The sequence below is a fragment of the Paracoccidioides brasiliensis genome (assembly GCF_000150735.1).
Source record: "Paracoccidioides brasiliensis Pb18 unplaced genomic scaffold supercont2.1, whole genome shotgun sequence".
Classification (NCBI taxonomy): Eukaryota; Fungi; Ascomycota; class Eurotiomycetes; order Onygenales; family Ajellomycetaceae; genus Paracoccidioides; species Paracoccidioides brasiliensis.
In genome coordinates this window covers 1,144,330-1,167,167 of record NW_011371358.1, presented here as the reverse complement: position 1 = coordinate 1,167,167, position 22,838 = coordinate 1,144,330, and the positions used below count along the sequence as shown (strand labels likewise).

At 47.4% G+C, this 22,838-nt stretch overlaps 7 protein-coding genes across 7 annotated transcripts; 4 read left to right on the top strand and 3 right to left on the bottom strand.

The window, feature by feature from the left end:
• Positions 1–33: 33 nt before the first annotated feature.
• On the bottom strand, positions 34–7,437 carry PADG_00357 (uncharacterized protein; the record flags this gene model as incomplete). Its single annotated transcript, XM_010758013.1, has 5 exons — positions 34–420; positions 492–5,770; positions 5,835–6,214; positions 6,279–7,230; positions 7,311–7,437. The coding sequence occupies 5 exons, from the start codon at positions 7,435–7,437 to the stop codon at positions 34–36; spliced, it is 7,125 nt and encodes a 2,374-aa protein (XP_010756315.1).
• Positions 7,438–8,602: 1,165 nt separating this feature from the next.
• On the top strand, positions 8,603–9,752 carry PADG_00356 (uncharacterized protein; the record flags this gene model as incomplete). Its single annotated transcript, XM_010757492.1, has 5 exons — positions 8,603–8,887; positions 8,944–8,982; positions 9,070–9,250; positions 9,316–9,372; positions 9,463–9,752. The coding sequence occupies 5 exons, from the start codon at positions 8,603–8,605 to the stop codon at positions 9,750–9,752; spliced, it is 852 nt and encodes a 283-aa protein (XP_010755794.1).
• A 1,203-nt stretch (positions 9,753–10,955) lies between these two features.
• PADG_00355 (uncharacterized protein) lies at positions 10,956–12,329 on the top strand (the record flags this gene model as incomplete). Its single annotated transcript, XM_010758012.1, has 1 exon — positions 10,956–12,329. The coding sequence occupies one exon, from the start codon at positions 10,956–10,958 to the stop codon at positions 12,327–12,329; it is 1,374 nt and encodes a 457-aa protein (XP_010756314.1).
• Positions 12,330–12,955: 626 nt separating this feature from the next.
• PADG_00354 (40S ribosomal protein S17) lies at positions 12,956–13,647 on the top strand (the record flags this gene model as incomplete). Its single annotated transcript, XM_010758011.1, has 4 exons — positions 12,956–12,976; positions 13,067–13,192; positions 13,277–13,474; positions 13,564–13,647. The coding sequence occupies 4 exons, from the start codon at positions 12,956–12,958 to the stop codon at positions 13,645–13,647; spliced, it is 429 nt and encodes a 142-aa protein (XP_010756313.1).
• Positions 13,648–14,222: 575 nt separating this feature from the next.
• Positions 14,223–15,407, bottom strand: PADG_00353 (uncharacterized protein; the record flags this gene model as incomplete). The annotated part of the gene is made up of 1 exon (XM_010758010.1): positions 14,223–15,407. The coding sequence occupies one exon, from the start codon at positions 15,405–15,407 to the stop codon at positions 14,223–14,225; it is 1,185 nt and encodes a 394-aa protein (XP_010756312.1).
• Positions 15,408–16,414: 1,007 nt separating this feature from the next.
• Positions 16,415–20,107, top strand: PADG_00352 (uncharacterized protein; the record flags this gene model as incomplete). Its single annotated transcript, XM_010758009.1, has 3 exons — positions 16,415–18,155; positions 18,221–18,316; positions 18,381–20,107. The coding sequence occupies 3 exons, from the start codon at positions 16,415–16,417 to the stop codon at positions 20,105–20,107; spliced, it is 3,564 nt and encodes a 1,187-aa protein (XP_010756311.1).
• Positions 20,108–21,731: 1,624 nt separating this feature from the next.
• PADG_00351 (chaperone EMC4) lies at positions 21,732–22,527 on the bottom strand (the record flags this gene model as incomplete). Its single annotated transcript, XM_010757491.1, has 3 exons — positions 21,732–21,807; positions 21,910–22,286; positions 22,378–22,527. The coding sequence occupies 3 exons, from the start codon at positions 22,525–22,527 to the stop codon at positions 21,732–21,734; spliced, it is 603 nt and encodes a 200-aa protein (XP_010755793.1).
• Between the last annotated feature and the right edge of the window lie 311 nt (positions 22,528–22,838).

Genomic DNA, 22,838 nt, shown 5'->3' with positions numbered 1-22,838 from the left:
CATATCTAGTTGCATATCAAAAGATAGAAATAATCACCAAAAACTACACCATCCAATATAATGCTGACACAGATTCTCCACGCTCGTAGCTTGGACCAGCAATTTGTCCACCTGGTCCGAAACATTGAGCTCCTCCGTTGACTTAAAATCGCGGCCTGTTAACTTTTCCTTGACCCGTGAAAGGACCTGGAGCGCTCGGGCGTTCTGTACTTCTCGGGCTTCGTTGGGAACACCCTGTTGCGCATCTAGAATGCCACCTTCAAGAATGGATGGGCGTCGACGGGAGAAATTGCTTGGTTGCATTGGATGATCCATGTTTATTTCCTCGACAACGGACTGGCGGCGGTCAGCAGCAAATGACGGACGCGCGGGTGATTCTCGAGCACCCAGACGCCAGTTTATGAGTGGATCGTGGATGAACTAGAGATGGATGTTAGCAACTTATATCTTTTATCATAAGTGATGAAGAGATTTTCGCGTGGAGCACTTACGGCTTCTAACACGGCCATCAATGACTCCTTATTTTCTCGGATCACCCGCATTACAGCCTCACATGTTATGTGATAACTGCCCTCAATGTTGCTAACCTCCATAGCGAACGTGAGCATTCGTGTAAGACGGAATGGAACGCGTTCAGGGTATTTTTCACGATGCATGGCGATTTCAAAGCAGTCACCGAAATCAATATGCACGATTTTGCCGGTAATCCGCTCAAGTAGAAGATTTGACGGATGGCGATCACCCAGACCAAGGATATATCCAACCATTGACATAACACCAAGGGATCTGGTGTAGTTTGTTCGTCTCTCTAGCCACGATTCAGAGCTCTTGCTCTTAAGCCAAAGGACGCGATACAGATCTTTTCCGGTTGTGTTGTCCATGGCATATCCGAATACTTCAACTTTTTGCATGAGGGTTAAGTTATCATAATCAGGAGCCATCTGAAGCATGATACGATGTTCAATATTAAGCAAAATTCGGCGACTTTCACGGTACTCTTTGATTAAAGCATGCAATGTATCCGTGTTTGATACCCAGCCAATTAGACCGGAGTTCTGTGATAACGGAATAGCAGGGAAGCGTTGAATTGTCAAATGACGCTTGAAACTCTCACTATCATGATCAAGGAGCGTATTAACTAGTCCGAAAAGTTGCATAACGCGCTCATCCTGACGGATATCTTCGTGCCCCTTTAGAGCATACATATAAGAATTTCCGTCGCTACCTTTCAATGTCATCTTGCGTGGTCGCTTCTTCGTCTGCAAAACAATGGACACTGGATCAAAGCTCATGATTCTGATGACGGGCTTGCCACTTTGATAGGTGCCAGGAACAGCCAGTTCGAGATCGACAGCGTCTTTTAGTTTGGGAGAGACGTACTTCAAATCAAGCGACTGCAGCTGAGGTAGTTGTCGCGCAATCTTTCGGAAGACAGTGTAGTAGAGATCCCACGCTTGGTTGAGGTCACCTATTACTCCTGACTCGCGATAGAGGAGACAGAAATGCTTGGCCTCTGCAAGGTCACGGCCAAATGCTTGGGCAAAGGACACTTCTCTAAGCGTCTCAGCACCTTTGTCAAGCATGTCATGCAAAGGAGCTAATGTCGCGAACATGCCTTCGACATTGTGATCTCCAAAATATAATCGAGATGCTTCCTCTAAACCCTCATGCCAAAGCTCATGCCAGAGGACTGCGACACGAATCAATTCGTGGCTGACGATTTCTGCCTGCTCAACCAGTCGCGGGCTATGCTGCCTCATGCTGTCCATAATATGAGAGGCTGATTGAGATCGTCTGACGACGTTGGACATCGTTGCAACAGTCAATGGATAAACCAGAGCTTGTGGGTGAGCTTTTCCGACTTCTGCGAGTAATCGATGGACGGCTCCACGGACTCGGGCATTTGGTTGGTTGATGCGTGCAATAAGTTGTGGAGTGACCTCGAGCCACGTATCAACAATAACTGAAGTGAACCCTTCAGATACGACGCCGCTAACTTCGGCATCACCACCATGGGTGAACCAGAGCGTGAGAAGCCTCAGAGTATCTTGCAATGAACTGGTGGACGATAAAGCGATGGAACGGAAGAATCCTCGAATGGCGGGAATGACATGTTCGAGAACAATGTGATGGGGAACAACTGTTTCCCTATTCGTTTGAGTGCTCAATGCGTTCACAACTTCAAAATTTGCCAGCGCCCAGGCATGCCATGCTTTGTATGAATCGCGGTTATATTGTGTTGCCGCTGAATACGAGTTCAAAACATCACGTACACCCTCAGAAGTCCAATCACCTCTCTGCAGCGCTGTTTGCCATTCGCCTTGTTTAAGATGACTTTTTGCGAGTAATCGTCGGAACTTACCTACATCACCGATATGCTGGCGTGTGAGAGCTAATTCCGGATGATCACTAATACCATTAACGAGACCAGGTCTGTCCGCAGGCGCATGCTCGCTATGAGCAACAAGGGCAGCATTGTATCTAGCGAATTCTTCTGTCAACCCAATAGTAAAGTCTCTTAGCATCTGAAGTGCCTCCTTTTGGCGTCCAGCAGCCCACTCATACTTCAGTCGAGCATAAGCAACCTCCGGCGGTGTCCCGAGTTCGCCACCTTCTAAAGAGCTGAGAGAACGGTCTGCAAGACCCATGCGATTTGATTTGCGACACAAGTTTGCAAATTTTATCCACATATCGAGATTTTCGCGAGGGGATATAACCAAGGCTCTGACTTTCAGCATTCGCTGCCATACCTCAACATTTTGCTGACAGCCTAGGAGTCGCTTATTCCATGTTTCTTTCATAGCTTCTTGCTTTTCGGGATCGTCATCACTCTGCTTATATATGATGATTTCCTCAAGTTCTGCAAGCATTTGGACACGGACAACGACATTGTAGGCACGGTTATAAGACTCTCCCAGTAAGGCAGACAGCTCTGTATCTAGGCCATTTCGCGCTTTTTCAATGAACATTGCCGCTTCGTCGAACTTGCGGTTATGGATAGCAAGTATGGCGCCAAAGAATGATCGGTCCGGGGTTTGTTCTTTCATCACGCTAATATACGAATCCATAAGTTCCCATTGACCACGACCCCATGCCGCTCCCGCTGCAAGAGGCGCCATCGCCTTTCGATGTTCGTTGGAGGCGTGGTTCCACTTTTCCTGAGCAAGATCGGAGAGCATTTTCCATTCACCCAAGGCATGCAAGCACCTCATCTTTCCCATTGTGACATCGAATGAATCTGGGTCTATCAGCTCGCGCCTCTTATACGCCGCAAGAGCTTCTTCCCAGCGCTGCAATTTGACAAACCATGTTTCCTTTAACTCAACATCTCTGTAAGCCTGAGCCTTCCGAAGTATTCCAATAGCAGCATCTGATTGCTGGAGTTGATTATTGATGCTGATTAAGGCTTCCACAGCGCCGGAATTTTGGTCTTGTTCGAATTCCAATTCCTTATAATGAAGAGCTTTAGCAAATGCGTGGCATTTACCGGCATATTTACCAAGGGTTCGAATATCGATATGAAGCGCCTTGTCGTCATGTTCCATAAACTCTGCAAGATTGAGGAGGATCTGCAGGATCTCGGGGGGGATATTCTGTGAGGTAAGGGCCATATCTATTGAACGAACGAGCTCTTCCTGGTATTGGCCATACAGTTCCGTCCAGCACGAGACAAAAGCGGCATTGAAAAGATCTTTCGCAAGAGGCTGGTAAATTCCGGCTAAACTGGCGCACGCCCGAAGAGCGTGAGATGGCGATTCTTTAAGTAGCTCAACACTGAATCGTCGAATCCACTCTTGCCAATCCTCTCGTGTCGATTTTTGAGACGCGTCCCATGCATTCTTCAAATGCTGCTGATTAACTAGGATCTTCTTCTGACCGACATCAGCGAACGTAGAATCATCGCCAAGGGTGCTATAGTGCTCATCCGGGTTCAGATCCTGAGGCAAAGGATCTCCTTTCTGTAGTTTCGAAACGAGAATTTGATAATTGTGATGACTGATTTGGTGGGCTGAAATGGTCTTGTTGATAAGTTGGATATAGTTGTTGAAGTCCTGGCCGAGTTGGAATATGAGCGTGCAGATACAATCCAGCGCCGCCTGCCGGAGGGTACGATCGGTGCCTGCGATCACCCTTGACAGGGGATGTATCATAAGAGACGAGAAGTCAGATACATTAACCTGGCGAGAGAGTTTCCCCAGAGTTTCAATGGCGGACTTTCGAATTCCGGACGGACTCTGGGTTTTATCAAATAAGCGAACAATAGCCGGGGCGATCAAATGCATGTATTCCTCTCCACTAGAGCCAAATATAAGAAATGTGTGCAAAATTCTTTCTGAGGGTTGACGTCTTGGTGTGATATCCTTATCTAACGTGTCAAGCATAAGTGGGATCAGGCCAGCCAAGTATTTCTTGAATTCCCCCTCCAGTGACTTTGCAATTGCCTCGATTAGTGACAATATCGTCGCTTGGACTTGGTAAGAGGAATCCCAGAATTCACGAATGACCTCGATTATTTCTGGCAGGAAGGCACGGATGTGTTGCCTCACGATGGTCACTAGGATTGCTAGTTGGTTGAAGTAAGATTCAAGACGACTAGTCGGAGTACTCCTAATAACTAATACGAAGGCAGGGATAATTTGCCCCAGGAACGGAACACACTTCAATCCCAGGGTCTTGAATATCGTCACAATAGCATCGATAACGGCTGAGTGATATTGGGCGAGAGAACTCTCGTTGAGGATATTTTGAAGCAGGGTGTTGATAACAATGGTGGGATAGTACTCTTCGTTAGAGGGCGTGAGGCCTTGCATAATAAGGGACACGTCTGATACCCGCTGGACTTCATTGATATGATGTATATCTGGTACAGATTCACTTATTTGCTGGTGTTTATACGGATCCAAAGCACCGATAATACCTAGCAGCTTTATGGTCTCTTTCCTAAGAGACCCAGTTTGTTCAGTTTTAACAATATTGATAAGAACAGCAAGAAGGTGGGGATATTCAAGGTAGGGCTCGATGACATATCCTGCGTTACTTGCAAGCTGCCCCAGGGTTCGTAGCGCTGCTTCTCTTTTGGATTGACACGATAGATCCTGAAGTGCATCCAGGATAATGGGCATGAGTTGCGGTAAATATTGCCTCATATCCTCTCCCCCAACTGTTGCAAGCTCTCCGATGGCCTTCAAAGTTGTCGCCGCTACTCCTGGATTGGGATCTGTCGTTTTCGGAAATAAAGCAGTCACCATTGGGTCAACATACGATCGAACAAGCTTCGTAGCATTCGCAACGAACAGGCTAATTAGCTGGGCGCTTTCTTCCTTTTGTCGGGATGTGGTAGCAAAGCTAAGTCCAGTCAACAGGTTCACCAGCAGTTTTCTTAACGGAGGGAAAACGTATGCTGGATTGACGCCGGACAGGCGGCCGATGATACTAATTGCGGCTTCCCGAACGGGAAATACTTCATCGTTCACAGCCAGGAAAAGGCATCGAACACTTTCAGGTTTGGCCAAGTGACTGTCAAATTTCTTATCCAAGGACTCCAGGACAATTCGTCGAATATCTGGATCTGGGTCTCCGATACCAACAGTGAGGAGAGTGTCGACAACCTCACCAACCACCTGGATGGAGTGGCTGCTCTTTTGATTAAGAATTGGGTCGCTGACGAATAGTTGACAACATGTTAAGGCTGACGCTTTACGGATTTCCGGGTTGTCATTATTGACAAATGTAATAGCAACGTCGCGGACAAATTCGTTTAAAATATGCCCTAGGAAAATCAGCAAATACGCCAACAAATTTTAGAGAAAGATTAAAAAGGAAAATGAACTTACCAGAGAAATCAAAACTGCCAAGCGTATGTAATGCAAGAGCGATTTCGTTATCAGTTGGTTCTTGCAGGAAAGGTCCATAATCCTTTGCAAAGGAGGGCATTGGGGGAGGGCGGTTTTCAGGACACCCAAGGGGCCTAAATGGGGTTCCACATAGGACTATGCTTAACATATCAAGCAGTTTTTCTTGAATCGTTGCCTTAATGGGAGGGATATAATGCGCCATATCTACCAAAGCCTGTGTGAGAGATTCGCTCAGACCGCACGCAAAGATTGGATCCAATAAGGCTTCCATGTATTTGCTGAGGGTTTGTCCAACAGCTAAAGACAGCATGCTTATGCACTCAAACATCGGACCTTCATCGACCGCAGCACGGTTACGACTAAAGAAATGCAGCGGAGTTAGCCTTTTATCAACCACAGAATGAGTTCTATTGGGTTCCTCACGCTTTCAATGTCAGTCCTTCCCGGATATAGACAATAATCCCATCAAGAAACTGCGCAATAGAATTTCCAACGGCATTCGCGATTTTCCCGATGGCAATGAAGGCAGCATTTCTCTCCTTCTCCCTCTTTAGTTGCGCCTGTAGATATATCATAAATCTGTGTAAATATATGTTGGTGAATTCTAGAGGTGCATAAGATGCGAGAATCGGGATGGTAAGGACAATTTGTATTCGAATCTTCGGCTCACGGTGATCCTTGAGGCGGAGGACAATTTCACAGGCATTTCGGTAATGCTCGTTCATGAACATAGCGCCCTTCAACAGGAGCTCCCTCAAGGTCAGAAGCGAGCCGTGAATCCAATCTACATTGCTTGATCTCAGTCCTAGCAAACATTCTTCGTATATCCGACCAAACCACTGTTGACGGACTTGGAAATCTCTTGCAGCCAGAATTTCGAAGCATTCGCTAACGGCCTGAGCAGATGTCTCTCTGATCAGAACCTTTTGGTCACGCAGTGCCACCCAGATAAGCTCGAATATCTGCGGCACAAAGCCGTAGAGCAAAGTGGGGGAACCCTTCGCAAGTTCCCGGATCACTAGAACAGCAGCAAAACGCCTGTTTTCCTGCCTTTCTGACTGCAGCCATTCCATAGCAGATTGTATTTCGCTTTCTACCAATTCTGCCGTCAATGCACCGCCGGGTTTGGCCAGACGGCCAAGTGAACGCGCAGCATAGACTAGGACGGTGCTGTCGTTGCTGCGAAGTGCACTCCGCAGATAGCTTGCAAATCGTGTCGTTTTTTGAGCAGCATCTACGCCATCAAAATCTATCAACCTGTCGAGGGCCAGGAGGCCACCGATCTTCTCGTTTACGTCATTGCCAGTAACAACAAGTTGAGCGATACGCTGGGATACCGCATTGTAGTATTCGATGAACTTGTCCGGTGGTAGCTCTAGAGATGGAGCAATAGATGTTAGCACATGTCATCGCTTCAACCCGAATTGAAGAGTGGGTGGGTGGGTTAAACAGTACCTCTAGAGGCAACGGCAACATTCTCATGGAGCTCGAAGGAAGCACGGGAGCGTGTTTCTTCATGCTTGGACTTAAGGTCATGGAAAATCCGCTGGGTTGCGTCTGTTCCCGAAGGTACCTGCGCCATGACGGGCGATCAGTTTGTGGAGGCAGCATGTGTTAACCGCCTCATGGAAGCTGGATATAGGTGAATATTCATCGATGTATATTGCACTCTACAATGGGAGATGGGAGGTTGGTCGTTGTGGTAGTTCTTGTCTTGGTTGGAATTTTGGAGAGGCTTAAATCCCGTGACTTCTAGATTCTCTAGGCATCTGAGGGCTGCCCACCGGAACCTGCATCCAGTTAACTGAGGAGTAATATCCTGTCAGAAGCATTAAAAATGCATTTCTTGCAATTCTTGCTTTGAAGTCTTCAGTTAGGGAGTTAATTGCTCTACCGGTGTTGCGTATAACTAGTTATAACAGTCCTTCCACCAAACTGATTAATTGCTGCATATTCGAGTAGCTGAATGTGATTTTGGTGCTAAATTTCAGGAAAGCATTAGGCAATTTAGATATCGATTAAGATAAGAAGGTCTTATGAGCTGTAACTTATAGTCCACTGGTTTGGAGAAAGATTGAGAAAGTCTGCTGCTGATCTCTGTAGTTAGTTATCCGTAGCAATCAGTTCATTTCAACCGTTTTTCTTTTCATCTACTGCTTTCCTGTTTAGCTTGTTGCGATCCTTCTCATAATCCATTTCAAAGAAATCTCAAGTCGGTTAACATCATACAAGATGTAGAAGAGTCATTTGATCCCCATGTCTTCTCATATTCTTTCAGTTCTTTCTGATACAACTTCTCTTCTCCTTCTCCATCCAACTGATATTTCGGTGTATGAACCGCAATGGATTCGAGGCCAGTTGGATTTGATTCGTAGCTTTTCGTGCTTTCCGGTACATCTTCTCAGCTTACTCCATCCTCCCCATATCTTTATAGAGATCCCTAAGGGCATAGAGAGCAGTAACAGTAGTTGGACCATTGGTCCTCGCGAATTCTCCATTCCTTGTAATGTGCGCTCATATATCTTCTCAGCCTCAGCCAGCTTGTAATCCCGGAAGGAAAGAATGGAGTGATACAACCTTGCAGAGTAAATTAAAGGAGCAGCTCTAGGAATCATACAGCATGTACATTGATGTCATTGGAGAGATGAATGAAACAGCACTGGGGTTGAAGGAAAGGGCTTTCATTTAATGATACCACACTCCAAGCAAGCCTGCCCTACCTAGCACAAGCAGCAGAAGCGACCAGGATGTCCCAACAGGGGAAAAAATCTGCTTGGATGACTTCTGTGAAATCGGAAGTTGAGTACAAAATGTTGCGATTGAAGTTCAGTTTGGGGCAACCTGTTAGGAATGAGCTCTTCAACCAGCTTAAGGAGTGCAACGAGCGTCTGGAGAAAGTACTTAACTATAGTGACAGGTTTCCCGCACCTCAGAGCGCATTCCAGAGGGACACTGTGAAGACTCCCAACTTAGAGGACGTGTTCAAAAAGGCCTGGAAGAAGTGTGATATATTATTCAAAGCGTTCTATGACGTGCGGAGATGTTCCTGTCAAATCCACCATTTCATCAGCCTTCGGCTCGAACATAGGACGCTACAGATAAATGTTTCAATGTTATCCTCATGTTTGTGCCGCCCTTCCAATAAAAGTAATATTCAAAGCCCCGAGCACCATTATGCCCTAAATTGAATTAGATACCCATATGGACCCAATAGCTCCTGTGCAAAACTTATGGAAGATCAGGACTGCGGGAATTCTTAGGAATCATCGGGCATGATGATGAAAAGTTTCACATACATCCCTTCAGAAAGTGGACGAAGCCCAATGATAGCGGCGTCCCTTTTACACTAGACCATCTTCTGACCCCTGATATCAAAGACCGGATGTCGAGAAAAGGTATTTTACTGCATTACTCCTCCCTTCATCCGTCTCACAGCTACGCTCACTCCATGGTTTCGAAGTGGACTTACCAAGAAAGACGTACTGTACTTTCCATCTGAGGACGGATTCAGTATCCCGTATGCAGAAATTTTCATTCGTCAAGATTTCCCACTCAATCTCCTATCTGCACCAACCATGGAATTGAACGGCTGCAATTTCTACTCCAGGGAATTCAACAGAAGGCTTGAATACGGAGAAAGGTATCCCGCTGGAAATGAGCATTCGAAGTAAGCCTTCGATCTCAAGGCTGCATTGCAATGGTTTAACAGTGTTGAGAGAGAGGGAGTATGACGTCTCGGCTGTCAAGTGGTGTTTCATAGAAGGTTCAAAATCCGAGTGGCGCGGTGAAATGATCAAGAATGTTATCAAACCATTCGAGCTTTGCCAGAGGCATTTCAAAATGTGCTCTCGTGTAACCCGAAAAGCAACTCGGGGTCAGCGAAAGTTATTGAAATGAAGCATAGGACAAGGGATCAGAAGATCAAAGGATCAAGGGCACATTGCGTATGTATCTAGGTAAGCAGCAGTTATATCCTCATCTGGAGGAGAGGCACAGTTGGCGTCGCTTGCTCACCCCCCAGGTTCAACTGGCAGTCAGGAGCCAGTACGAGATCATAAACCACCTGGCGAAAAGAGCACGCTCAATTGTGCCTCGTCATTAGAAGAGTAAAGAAATGAGAATGTTAGCTCAGGGCGCAATGAACAAAATTTCTTCAACTATAGTAAAGATTCCCGGCTCAGAATATCAACGTACGATTATCACTTACTCAAGCCTCAGTCCCAGTAACCCTGCTTTCTTCCTTTGAAAGCAGGTTGAAGGTAAGAAGCACATCTTGCTGTGCACCAATCAGATAACCTTTTGTATCTTTCGAGCCTGGTATGATCTTGGCTCGAGAATAACTAGATAGTTAGTATGATGGACGTAAAGCCACCGAGGAGAGCAGAAGGCCGGGTCAAGGACTAGGTATCTTCAAGACCCTGAAGATCCCTGCTCAAGCAAAGCAGATGCAGACGCTTGGACTCCTGTCCAGATTCTAAAATATAGGAGCTGACCAAGATAATATGTCTTCCAAAATGTCTGCGTCTGCTCTAACCTATGGAGAAAACCGACTGAGACGGTTTTATAGAATCTATCTTGGAATTCCCCTTCATGTTTCTATCTGGAAATAGAAAATCTGTTGCGCAGATTTAGTCTCAATGTATATAAGATATAGATTTACAGAGAAATTGCCTGGGGGATTACAAACCGAGTGAGATAGTTACTAATGTGAGAGACTACCTCACATCGGGGCTCTTGTGGTTGGTTGACATTTTAGAAAAGGGACAATCAATAAACCCTTTGAACTCCTTTTAAATCTCCATACCTGATGTTGGTAATTCTGGGAAACAATAAAAATAAAGCAACAGCAGCAATAATATTATCCACGGATAGTGGAATAACTTGTGAGTGACTCCGTATGTGAGAGAGATGGCCCAGTTTGAATATAGTGCGATAAACTCTGCGCTTGTGGTCTGTGTAGGCAACCGTGGGAAAATCTTCACCATCCCTAAACATCCAGAGTCTGTCTACTTTTCTCTCTTGGATTTTGCATTTTGGGGGTAGTAGACAGAACTACCTGTTACTGCTGGCAGGTTTCGAAAAGCACTGAGGATAACAACAATGGCAGCTAGGTTCTCCCCAACATCGAATTTGCTTCGCAAATCTCGTCTATTTGCACTCCCGCCAACACTGGCTCCCCCACCACAAGCCGTATCCTCTGGTCCGATAGCCGAATCCGATACAGCCACCCTTCCCTATCCTATCCGTGCAGCAATTGTAACCCCGGATTCTTCACTAGCAAGAGGCGATTGGGGCCTCAAGCGACCGCTGCCGGCAAAGTCCACGATACAGAGTTCATCAACCCCCGTTGTCCGCATCAATGCTCTCGACACGTTCGAGCATATCACGGATTTCGAGTCGGCTGGAGATCACATCAAGACCCTAGCGAAATGGCAGGAGCTCAACCTTCCAATAGTGCTGCCTAAAGACACTGGAGTTGCGGCACAGATGGGCGGTGGGAGACGGGAGAGTGTCTTCGAAAGTAAAATTGATAATACACATGAGAGCATCAAATCAGAATCTCCTGATTCAAAACGATTCAGATTCAGAGGACCCTGGTTAGCCGGCCAAACAAATTTTGAATTCGATAGGTATCTGGCCTCTGTCCGTCGCCGGAAGCCAGAATTTATGATGAAGCTTCGAAAACTGGTTGCAGAGGGAAAATTGGCCGACGCAAGACGCAAAGCCCGGGAGGAAGGAAAGAACTTAGATGATTTACAGAAACCCCAAGAGATCAGCGATGAGGAGTTCTATACAGCCCTAAGAAGCCTGAGAGCCGACCCTATGGCACTGGGGCCGATTATCTCCAAGTTTTTGGATCTTCCTCCCGCTCCACAAAAACCGAATCACCGTATCCATCTCAGCAGCTGGAGTTCTGCGCCCTCCGAAGCATCTTCTTCGGTGTATGGCCGCCAGGGACCTCCCAAGACCCACCCTTCAGCCGGATTATCTTACCTACGAACAGGTGCACAAATCGACAACCACCCGGTTGTTGGTCCACAAAAATTTTCCCGACCATTCCAAGCGCGTATCCTAAGGCCCAAGCGCCGATTCAGGGGAACTGCCTATAAAGCCGTCGTTGCTGTAGGAGGTATCGTGGCAGAGGACGTCAACTCCCACGCGTTCAGGGAGCAAAATGGACCTGGGGGTATTTCGGACTTTGATCCTGATGTCCCAGGAGGGTCGAAATACTGGGTCCATCCTGTAAGCGCATCCATCACTTCTGAAGGCAAGATTTCTCTTTCCACCAATCGGGCGGCGGATACGCCCAAAGCGCTGTATGGAGCCCTTCCTGAACCAGCTGAGCCGCTTGCGGACTACGTGCATGGCCCTCAGCGGACATATGCTGAGTTAACTTCCACTTCCGGTGCGGAAGCTGGAAGGGATGGCAACGTACATGAAATTTTCGACCTTATCCGGGAGAAGAGAGTCTAAGTAGACTTCTTTTGATCTTTTGATACAGCTGTCTTGTACATTAGAAGAGAGGTGGATGGCGGATGTAGATCGCATGAAGTTGAACCATATCCTGCATTATCCCCTGTAAGTTACTTTGCAGTTGGAGTTATTTTTCTTTTCTCTATTTAGCTATGTAACTATATATATATACTTTCCAATAGCCTTCCTCTTGGGTTAGTGATACTTATTTCCAAATCCTGCCCTGAACACGATGTCCTCTACAATCATTTTGCTCAATTTCGTTGTTGATCGATTTAAGCAGCTTATCTTGTTGCTAGAATTGTCAAGGAAGTGGAAAACAAGGCTTCACGTCCGCTCAGCCTTACTTAGACTTGTCGGTGGCCAGGCAACTGTAGTTATATTATTTTGATTTTGTTATGTATTTTTTTGACCCAACCATCTGCTTCCTATATAGATCGTTGGTTGATAGCAAATTCGATATCACGTGATCTAGGGCTGAGCTCCACACAATTAACTAAGCGAATTGGCGCAACCCGAAAAAAAGGAATGCGAAATCCAACTCCACCACTTTTCTTTCGTCCCTCCTCTCTCCGTCCCCGTCTTCACTCTCTCGAATCCAACAAGCACACCAACAAGCCGTCAAAATGGGTCGTGTTCGGACTAAGGTAAGAAAGCATGAAAACCGCAAATGCATTTTTTTACAGCCCAGATACGGAGTACAAGAACTGGGTTTGCTCACCAGGCCCGTCCCATAGACCGTCAAGAAATCCGCCAAGGTTATCATCGAGCGGTACTATCCCAAGCTTACCCTCGATTTTGAGACCAACAAGCGCATATGTGATGAGATAGCTATCATCGCCTCCAAGCGTCTGCGCAACAAGGTTCGTTGTCAACAGTTCACCTGGGGGTTGGCCAGCTCGTGGAATTCTAGAGGAATTTCGAAATCCTAATTAGTATGCGTTTAGATTGCCGGATACACTACACACCTGATGAAACGTATCCAGCGCGGTCCCGTCCGTGGTATCTCCTTCAAGCTGCAGGAGGAGGAGCGTGAGCGCAAGGATCAATATGTGCCCGAGATCTCTGCTTTGGACGTCTCGCAGACCGAGAGTGGACAGTTGGATGTTGATGCTGATACCAAGGATCTGCTCAAGAGCCTCGGTGTAAGTCGATTTTTCTGCAAGAAGTTTTCTTTTGTGCTGGCGTGGGGTTGTTCGTTTCTCAACTTTCTCACTTTTTCTCGGATATGTAGTTCGATACCCTCAAGGTCAACGTCGTCCCCGTTACCCAACAGCAGAGCGACAACCGCCCTCGTCGTTTTGGAGGTGCCCGCTAAACTTGCTTGTTTATTTTTCACTTAATTTTGGCAATGCAATGATGGAAGGCGTTATTTTAACCTTGTATCTCACCCATATGAGGACGGCTTTTGTTTTAACTTTCAGCTTTCCGTGTTGCTAGTTAATGCGATGTGGGGGGGGGGGAAAGAATAGAAAGAGTATTTATTCTCATGACAAGGTGTCGCTGATTCCTCATGGATGACGCTTGATTGCCAATATTTGTTCCCTCGTTTTCCTTACACAGTTGCCCCTGTGCCTGCCTCCTTTGAGTTGGCAAACAGTGACCCTGTCGGTTTTGGTTTTCGCCTCCGCCATTTCCATGCGATAATATAATGATTGATAGAGGTGGAAATCCCCAGCTGGTGAAAGTGAAGGTAGGTGGCAGAACAGCTGATAGGACTGCATTTACGCGCATGTATCCCATGCAAATATCTAGATGCGACCATTGATAAACCCAGTAAACGCTATTTAGAGTCCTCCTGTCGCAAAAATACAAACCAACTGTTATGCCACGGTATGCTATTACGTTAACGCCGTAGTCAAATCGGAGGTAAATCAAAAAGAAACGCATACTCTAAATAGTTGGTAGTATGTCATTGTCCTCCTCGATGCCATCCATTGCATCTGGCCTGGGTGTACCAAGCTGCCCGGGGTCAAAGCCCTCAATGGAGCCACCTTGTAAATCCTCCATTCGCGTTGATGGCGCCTCGACAGCACCAAGACCACCAGTACGCGGGTGCTTCTCAAAGATGTTCACCCCAACCCGTCCAGCATCCAGTCCGGGTCGCGGAGCGCTATCCCCCCTCTCAATAGCAAGCGCAGCTTGACCAATATGGTTACTACTTTCCTCCATCTGCATATCCGTCCCGTAGACAGCCAACTGATCCATACCCTGCAAAATCCCTTCCGGATCCAAGCTCTTATCACTAATGACAAGTTTACGCATAGCCTCATCAATATCCCCCGTATCCCTTACCCGCTCCTCATCCACCAATTCACTCTCGCTCTCCCTCTCTTTCCCCTTCCCCTCTCCGCACACTTTTACCAAACTCTCCCTTTCCCTTTTCCTCTCCCTCCTCGCCCTCCCTTCCTCCAACAACAAAATCTCCACCGCACTACCAGGCCCCCTCTCCCACGCCGGTTGCTCAATAAGCTGCACACGAATATACATAGCCCGCTCCGCACACTCATCCGAACACCACTTCTCAATCTGTTCCTTGGGGACAACCTTCATCTCCCTTCCCCGCCCACCAGGACCACTACCCTTCTTCCCCCAGACAACCCTAAATTTAGCCTTCGGCTCCTCCCTCCTATGCTCATTTGCGCATAGCACGTAACCGCAGCGGCCCTCGATGTTCCGTTCAAGGATTAGATTGTCGTAGTCGGATGGTTGGAAGGGGAGGAGAGCTTCTTTGAAGGCTTTGACATCATCGGGGGACGGGGAGGAGGTGAGAGCTAAGGGGTGGCTGGGGAAGGAGAGGAGGTATTCTATGCGGGAGAGGATGAGGGATTCGGTATCTTTGCGAGCCTGGATTTGGTGTGCGTGGTGAAGAGCTATAGCTAGGTGGCGGGTGTTGGGGACTGGCTTGCGTTGGTTTGTTGCAGGTGTCATCGTCGTCGTTGTGGGTCTGGTTGTATGGGAGTTTGGGCGTGTGGAGGGGGGTGTATCTCTGGTGAAAGCTGCGTGTATTGAAGGGAGAGAAGACTTCATGTTGGATGATGTTCTGGGTGAAATATTGTTGGGGTTGATATTTGCCATGCTCGCTTCGACGCGGGCAGCTGATGTAATTCCCAGTGTATTTCTTTTCCTCTTCTTTTCTTTTCTTTTATTATTCTGTTGACTTGATGGCTAACAGCCATCAGTAACAGTCATCAGCTAAAACGGGCAATCTACCTATGGACAGGATGGGCTGAGATCGCGGCAGCTCTGGCTTACGCTATTTGGATAGCAGAAACCATACAAATTTCAACCAGACCGGGTATTTGAGCAATGAGAGCGCTGTGTTAGGGGGTCTCAATTGAGTGGCAGCATTTGCAGCCAGAGCAAGCAGATCTATCAATCCAGACTATATATTGCTGTCTGTTGCTTGTGTTGGTTGTTGTGTTTAACTTGACTTGTATTCAGAATTCTTTGAATGATGTGGTTGAGAAGGTCAATATATTATTCGGGTGTATGAAGTGGCGTAATGTCAACAGCCACATCTGCCATTTGTCAGCCACAAGCTCGCAACATTCCACCGACTTCAACAAGTCAATACTACAACCCACTACTAACTACCTAACTACACCTCACTCCTCCACTTTGCACTTGGGAGAGGCTGCTAGATATTAATCATTAACCTGACACCCCTGTATTCATGTTTTGGCTGAGTCTCCTGCCTGTCTTTGCCTGTGTTATCCTGCTTCATTCCATTTCTGCATAGTGAAACTCCCCGCTTGTCCCTATTTCTCCAGGATAATACTAACTCTGTTCTCCCGGCTGACGTGTGCTGTTGGTTCATGAACTCTGCTGTTTGACTGCTGTTTCACTCCTCGCCATTTAACCCCAGGCAACAGAGCTCAGCCTGGAATAACCCCTACTCTTTAGGAAACTTCGATTTTGCTGGTGGTTGCTTGTCATCGGCTGCCTGAGAGAGTAGCACCCCGCCCCCTTAAAACTATCTCCACCCAACCTCCGAGAACCCCAGCCCGGAGATCTTTTCTACACATTTTCCACGCACCACCAATCTTAGTGTGGTTTGTACGAGTCGCAATCATCTCTCCAAAATGTCCGGTGTTCCGTTCACGGTCAGGTCAGTGTATGAATACACATCTGAGCACGACGATGATCTTAATTTTTCCGTCGACCAGATCATCAAAGTGATCGCGGAGGAGGATGAAGACTGGTACTTTGGAGAATACGTGGATGATTCGGGTTCCAAAAGAGAGGGCATTTTCCCAAGGAATTTTGTAGAGAGATATGAGCCGGCTACACCCCCAAGACCTGCAAGACCGTCAAAATCTAGAAGGGAACCAGAACACTCCATTCCTGTTGCTGCCGCTCCCTCTGCTGACCCGATCCCCGCACCTGCTCCGGCATCCTCTCAAATAGTCAACGAAAGTCCAGAGCCAGAACCGAAGCAGCTGCCAATTCACCAAAAGGCTGCGGAATCTCTGCCTCCGCCTGTTCCAAACCCCGTCAAAGCTACTCCTGCTCCAGCCCCCGTTCCAGTTGCACCATCTTCACCCAAACTAGCTAAGGTGCCAGAACCGGCAGAAAAACCGGTATCTAAAGCTCCACCTCCAGCAGTTGCAGAAAAACCCACCGCTTCCTCCTTCAAAGATCGTATTGCCGCTTTTAATAAACCCGCCGCCGCTCCCATTACCCCGTTTGACCCTAACAAACCCGCTTCGTCCGCTTCGTTTATCAAGAAACCTTTCATTCCTCCTCCCCCGAGTAGAGATGCGTATATACCACCACCCATAGAGCAACCCCAGAGGGTATATAGGCGCGAGGAAGACCCTGATATTGTCGAACGTACCAGCCATGACAGGCCCGCATCAGAACGACCTGTCATATCTGCGGATACACATGATGACACTGAAGACCAACCAAAGCCGACAAGTTTGAAGGAGCGGATTGCATTGCTGCAAAAACAACAGCTTGAGCAGGCTGCACGGCATGCAGATGCAGCCCATAAGAAAGAGAAGCCTAAAAAGCCCGCAAAGAAGTGCGTGGAGTCTCGGGAGCGGGTGGAACATCCTAGCTCCGCCCAAGGTGTTGAGTTGGAAAGGACAGAGACCTCTGAAACGGCCAAGGATCCCAATGCAGTGGCTACCCGCCATGAAGGTAGCCATTCACCCGAAAGAGCAGTCTCTCCCTCCCAGCCCTCAAGGGAACTCACTAGTGATACCAACGATGCGGACAATTCCGGTGCAGGGGATACAGAAGACGCTGACGAAGGATCTACCGGAAGAGAGGATGTGGACGAGCCAAATCGCGGGCGGAATAATCGGGATTCATCGGATAGAAAAAGGACCATAGAGGGTGATATTGTGGGTGAGGAAGCAGGGGAAGTCCAGGAGGACGAGGAGGATGAGGAGGACGAGGAAGAAGAAATAGACCCCGAGATTCGACGACGTATGGAAATTCGTGAACGAATGGCTAAGGTGAGCGGAGGTATGGGAATGATGGGGATGTTTGGTCCTCCAGGAGGACTTCCCCCTGCCAGCGGGTTTCGCAAGTCGAAACCACCGCCACCTGCTGAAGCTGAGCGGAAGGCTTCTGATGACAGCCAGTATTCTTCCCACACTGTACACGCTCCTCCTGTCCAACTAATGGCCTTGCCGGGAATGCACGCCAAAAAAGTTGCGGAAGCGCCTAAGATGCATTCAGAGCCAGGCGATGAGGATGAACACCTACCAACTCCTGTTCCAAAAACTGCTGAGCCACTAGTCGAGGAGCCACAAAACATTGAATCACCACGGCCCTCTCTAGATCGGGCACCGCCCCCACCTCCACCTCAAGGTATATACTTTTTTCACTCTCTTAAGTATTAATATGTGTGTGATATCTAACTCTGCTTTCCATAGCCCGACCTCCACAAGGACTTCCATCCCATACATCAAAGTCTGTTCCCCCGCCACCACTTCCAACAGAGCCCCCTGCTCCACCCGTTCCCGCTGAATGTAAGTTCTATATCGAATTGTTGTTTCTTCAACATTGTCAAATACAATACTGATCTTGTTGAAGCTCGACCTCCACCAACACTTCCCTCGATGTTGGCTGCCTCGCCAAGCCTTGGAAGCGAATCTGACGATGAACTCTCTGCTCCCCAAGCCAGTGGTCAAAAATCTCCTGACACTGGTTTCGATGTTTCAGACCGGGACACCGTGCCGCATTCACCGAGGCAACAATTCGCCAGCCATAGACCTCCTCCAATACCCCTTGCTAGCCCCCCACTACCCTCGTCAGGGCACAGCCGTCCACCCCCTCCTCTGCCACCTATGCCTTATCGCAAATCTAATACTGACAGTAAAATGAGCATATCCACTCCAACCGCCCAGTCAGGGAACAACTGCGAAGAAGAAGTTACTGAGTATGATGGGGATTATGACACAGACATTGCATCGGGGGTCAAACACAAAGATGCTTTGAAAGCTCATGGACGCGATTCTAGCCTTGATGAAGGCACCATTACCGATGAATTCTCCGCACAGTCTCCCAGAAGCCCCCAAGGTACACGGCCTCCTATCCCATCTACTACAGCTCCCCGTGCAGCTCCACCTCCTCCCCCAATGCAACCTCCGAAGAACGCACGAAAATCGGCAGACATCCCTAGGGGGCCTCCCCTACCAGTCCCATCTGCTAAGGATCAAACTGTAAATGAAGCATCAGATGATAGTGATGAATATGATCCTTTCCGTCATAGTGCTAGCCCACCCGCACCTTCTACCGGGCCCCCCAGTATACCCCCAAGCATACCTTCTACTGCACCGCGAGTCGAATTGAATCTACCAATGCGAATCCCTCCAGAGGAGGATGACGACGATAACCTGTACTCGGCGACACTCTCCCGTCCTCCACCCCCTGCTGAACGGGCTGCCCCGGGACCTCTTCCATCACGTAACCCGCCAAGACAGTCCATGGATGCCCTCAGATCCACTCCAAGCGTTCGCAGATCAATGGAAGTTGCCCGACCTTCAGGGGATCAAGGATATATTGCGAGCGACGTGGATTTAGGAGCAAGCTCACTCTGGTGGACACAACCAGACATGCCTCCGCCCGCATTCCAGAATCGGCGTGACGTCCTCTTTGAAATGGAACAGTCAACCCCAACAAACCGCGGCGGCGACACTACAGTCTCCAAAGTCGTCTACGTGCTCTTCATGGATTACTCACAGACCATAATAACTGTACGCTTCAACTCGAAGAACCCCGTCGACGCTGTCCTCGAACAACACCACGAACCACCACCTCAACGCCTACGACAGGACCAACTTGAAAGCGCCCACGAACAATTCGGCACCCGCATATCTGATGCCGTAACGGCAAAACAAAACACCATTGTTGCCGATGGCACACCGCACGGCCTCATTCTGTCCCTTCTAACACCACTCTCAGAAGCGCTCCCCCCTGTCGGGACTCGCGCCTATGGCGCCCTCGTCTACGCCAATCTAGCCAACGCTTCCGTGCAGCAAGTCGATGAGATCAGAGCGGGCGACATTGTTACGTTCCGCAATGCGCGGTTCCAGGGTCACCGTGGCACAATGCATCAGAAGTATAATGCAGATGTTGGCAAGCCAGATCATGTGGGTGTTGTGGTTGATTGGGATGGAACGAAGAAGAAGATACGAGCGTGGGATCAGGGGAGGGAGAGCAAGAAAGTTAAGATTGAAAGTTTTAAGTTGGGCGATTTGAAGAGTGGAGAGTGTAGAGTTTGGAGGGTGATGCCGCGGAGTTGGGTAGGGTGGGATTGATGTAAGAGGTCTTTTTTAAGGTGGATTGTACGTTGGTGGATTGAGGATAAGGGTTTAGGTTGATGAGGTAGTATAAAGAAAGCAGTATAGTTTATTATTTACGATATGGCTTTCTTTTCTTATGTTTTCCCTCTGCCTCTTTCTTTCTCACTTTTTTGAAACGTTCGACTTCTTCGCTTTTCCCTTGCAAGAATTATACATCTAGATGAACGATGCAGATTGATAACACTTACACTTATATACGAACCTGAAGTTGAGAGAAGATATTGTTATAGTTATCATTTTATCATTGCTATTATCATTATTATTTCTGTAGGGATCAATATGCTAGATTCCCATCCCTCTTAACTTACCTATACTGAGCTGCTGCTGCCTTCGATACTTTTGAAAATGCATACATTTGGAACTGGTTTTAATATTAGCATTTTTTATTTATTTTGTCAACAGTTCATTCTCTGTGCTTTACACACATTCCTTTAACAACTTTAACAATTGTAACTAGTTACATCATGGGCAGAAAGTCGCAAGGCCAATTGGAATATTCCTTTGGAAAATGCGTTTGTCTAGCTGAAGCTTACCAGATAAGTCCTTCATCCATAACCATCCATGCTCAACCATAATTATCGAATCCATCTGTGGATCTTCAACACCTGATTCTAGGCGCATCTTATCCCTCAAGCCAAGCCGGTTGAAAATGTCATCGAACTGCTCTTCGACAGCCATGAATCCAGGACCCCAGACAGAATCAGCCGAAATCTCCGAGACACACAGCTCTGCAAATCCCTTCCACAGTACAGAGTAGCGAGACTCTCAATCCCTTCCCCACCCTGTTGAAGCCAGTTGTAATGTCTAACCAAACAAGCAACTTTCAATACTCAGGATGGGCGATTGTGGATGTATTAACCCAAGTTTGCTTGTTTCATTAACAGGGGTGACAAATGATTCGCCACGATTCCAACATGTGTCCGGGAATATAGTTATTAGTTTGTGATAGTTAATAGTCGCAAGATTGGATATTTACTCTGGCTGTTATTTCCAAAATAGCTATCTGCCCACGCATTTGATGACGGGGAAATACGCTTAAAAAACATAGACTAAATAGTTCTCCAAGCAGAACCAGGCATTGTGTCTGATGCTGGACCCTCATCTCATCTATCAACTATTTCAAATCGTGAGGAGAATCGTCATGTTGTATGCCACATTCTACGACGTGAAACCACTGTCACCTCCCTCTTCTACGAAATCTACGAAATCTACGGCTTCCAAATCGGCCTCTGTTACCTCCCAATTGGCGTCAGAGCGTTCATTGCCTCCATCTCCAACAGCATTATCCTTGACTGCTGCTACCGCCGCATAGCTAGGAAGTATGGCATACCTGCCTGCCACAGCAAGCAGGGGGACTTCCGCCGTTTCTCATTCCAACACGCATAGAGCTGTAGATTCCATTCATGGTCATGGAATGTTTTTTATATCAAAAATGATGAAGATGCCATGACATTCAAAATAGATTCTGTCTAAATGGGAAATGGACAAGACATTATGGTATAAATATATATAAATATATCACTAAGCGTGCTGTCATTTAAAATAAGTATAATCGTACTCAAAAACGTGTATTCTCACCTCATCTGAACGCAAAATATGCTCTTTCAAGCGGCTGACGCTCCGTTTCCCATGCTAACCAGTCCGATCTTGTAGTCCTGAGGTCACATTTCAAGTTAGCATCTAACCGATACCGCACCATATATCGCCACTTATACAAATGGGGTAGGATAAGAAGAAAGAGGTAAAGAGGATCATACGGCAACAACCCCATCCCGTTAACTTTCCACACCCCTAGCGCCAGCAGTACACATTGCATCAACACATACACCGCCTTAACACCCCACATCTGCCCCTTGGTGCTCTCCGTCTCAAACTTCGTAAACGCGCTATTCGTATTCAGGAGGCCCTGGATGGGTCCCTTAAATAGCATGAAGACCATCATGATACTAAAGATCTGTAGACTGTTGCCGGACATGTACATCATGATCGCGTTCATGGGTAGTTGCTTCGAGGGCGCTAGGGCTATTTCCCATGCCTTTTTCAATTTCAGGGCATCGGTCTCCGCGACTTTACGGGCGGCCGCTGCGCTGGAGGAGGGTGTTTGCTGTTGTTGGGCTTGTTGGGCAGTGCGTTGCTGAAAGGAAATGGGTCAGGTTGTTGGCTGGCTTTTGATATTACACATTTCCTTTTCTGGATTGGAAAAGGAGGATTTCTGAGTTGCATACCTGCTTCGCACTGTGTTTGCTTGCAGCATTGTCAGGAGTATAGCCTGGTGGATTGGGTATGTCGGCTGTTTTTGAGGGTCGAGGAGGTGCTGATGCGTTTATGTCAATGACCCATCGAGGCAGAGGCGGAGGTGTGGCTGGTGGAACCATTTTGCGAACAGGATAAACCATTGTATATTTCTAAGAACCTGACTTGATAGGCGACAGGATAGTAGGCTGGTAAGATTTCACAGAAGTTGTAGTATTTAGTTGTCACTGACATGTAGAGTTGTTGAGGTTGTTTGACTGTCCGATTTATTTCTCCGGAGTGCGGCTCAACTGCTCCATATTTAGTTAACTATTAGTTAACGTAACTAATAATATGGACCGGATCCTATAATAAATAACCTCCAACCTCCTTACACTTCAACAACCTTCCCCCTTTACAACCTCACCCCAACACCAAGGACAATTCCACCTTC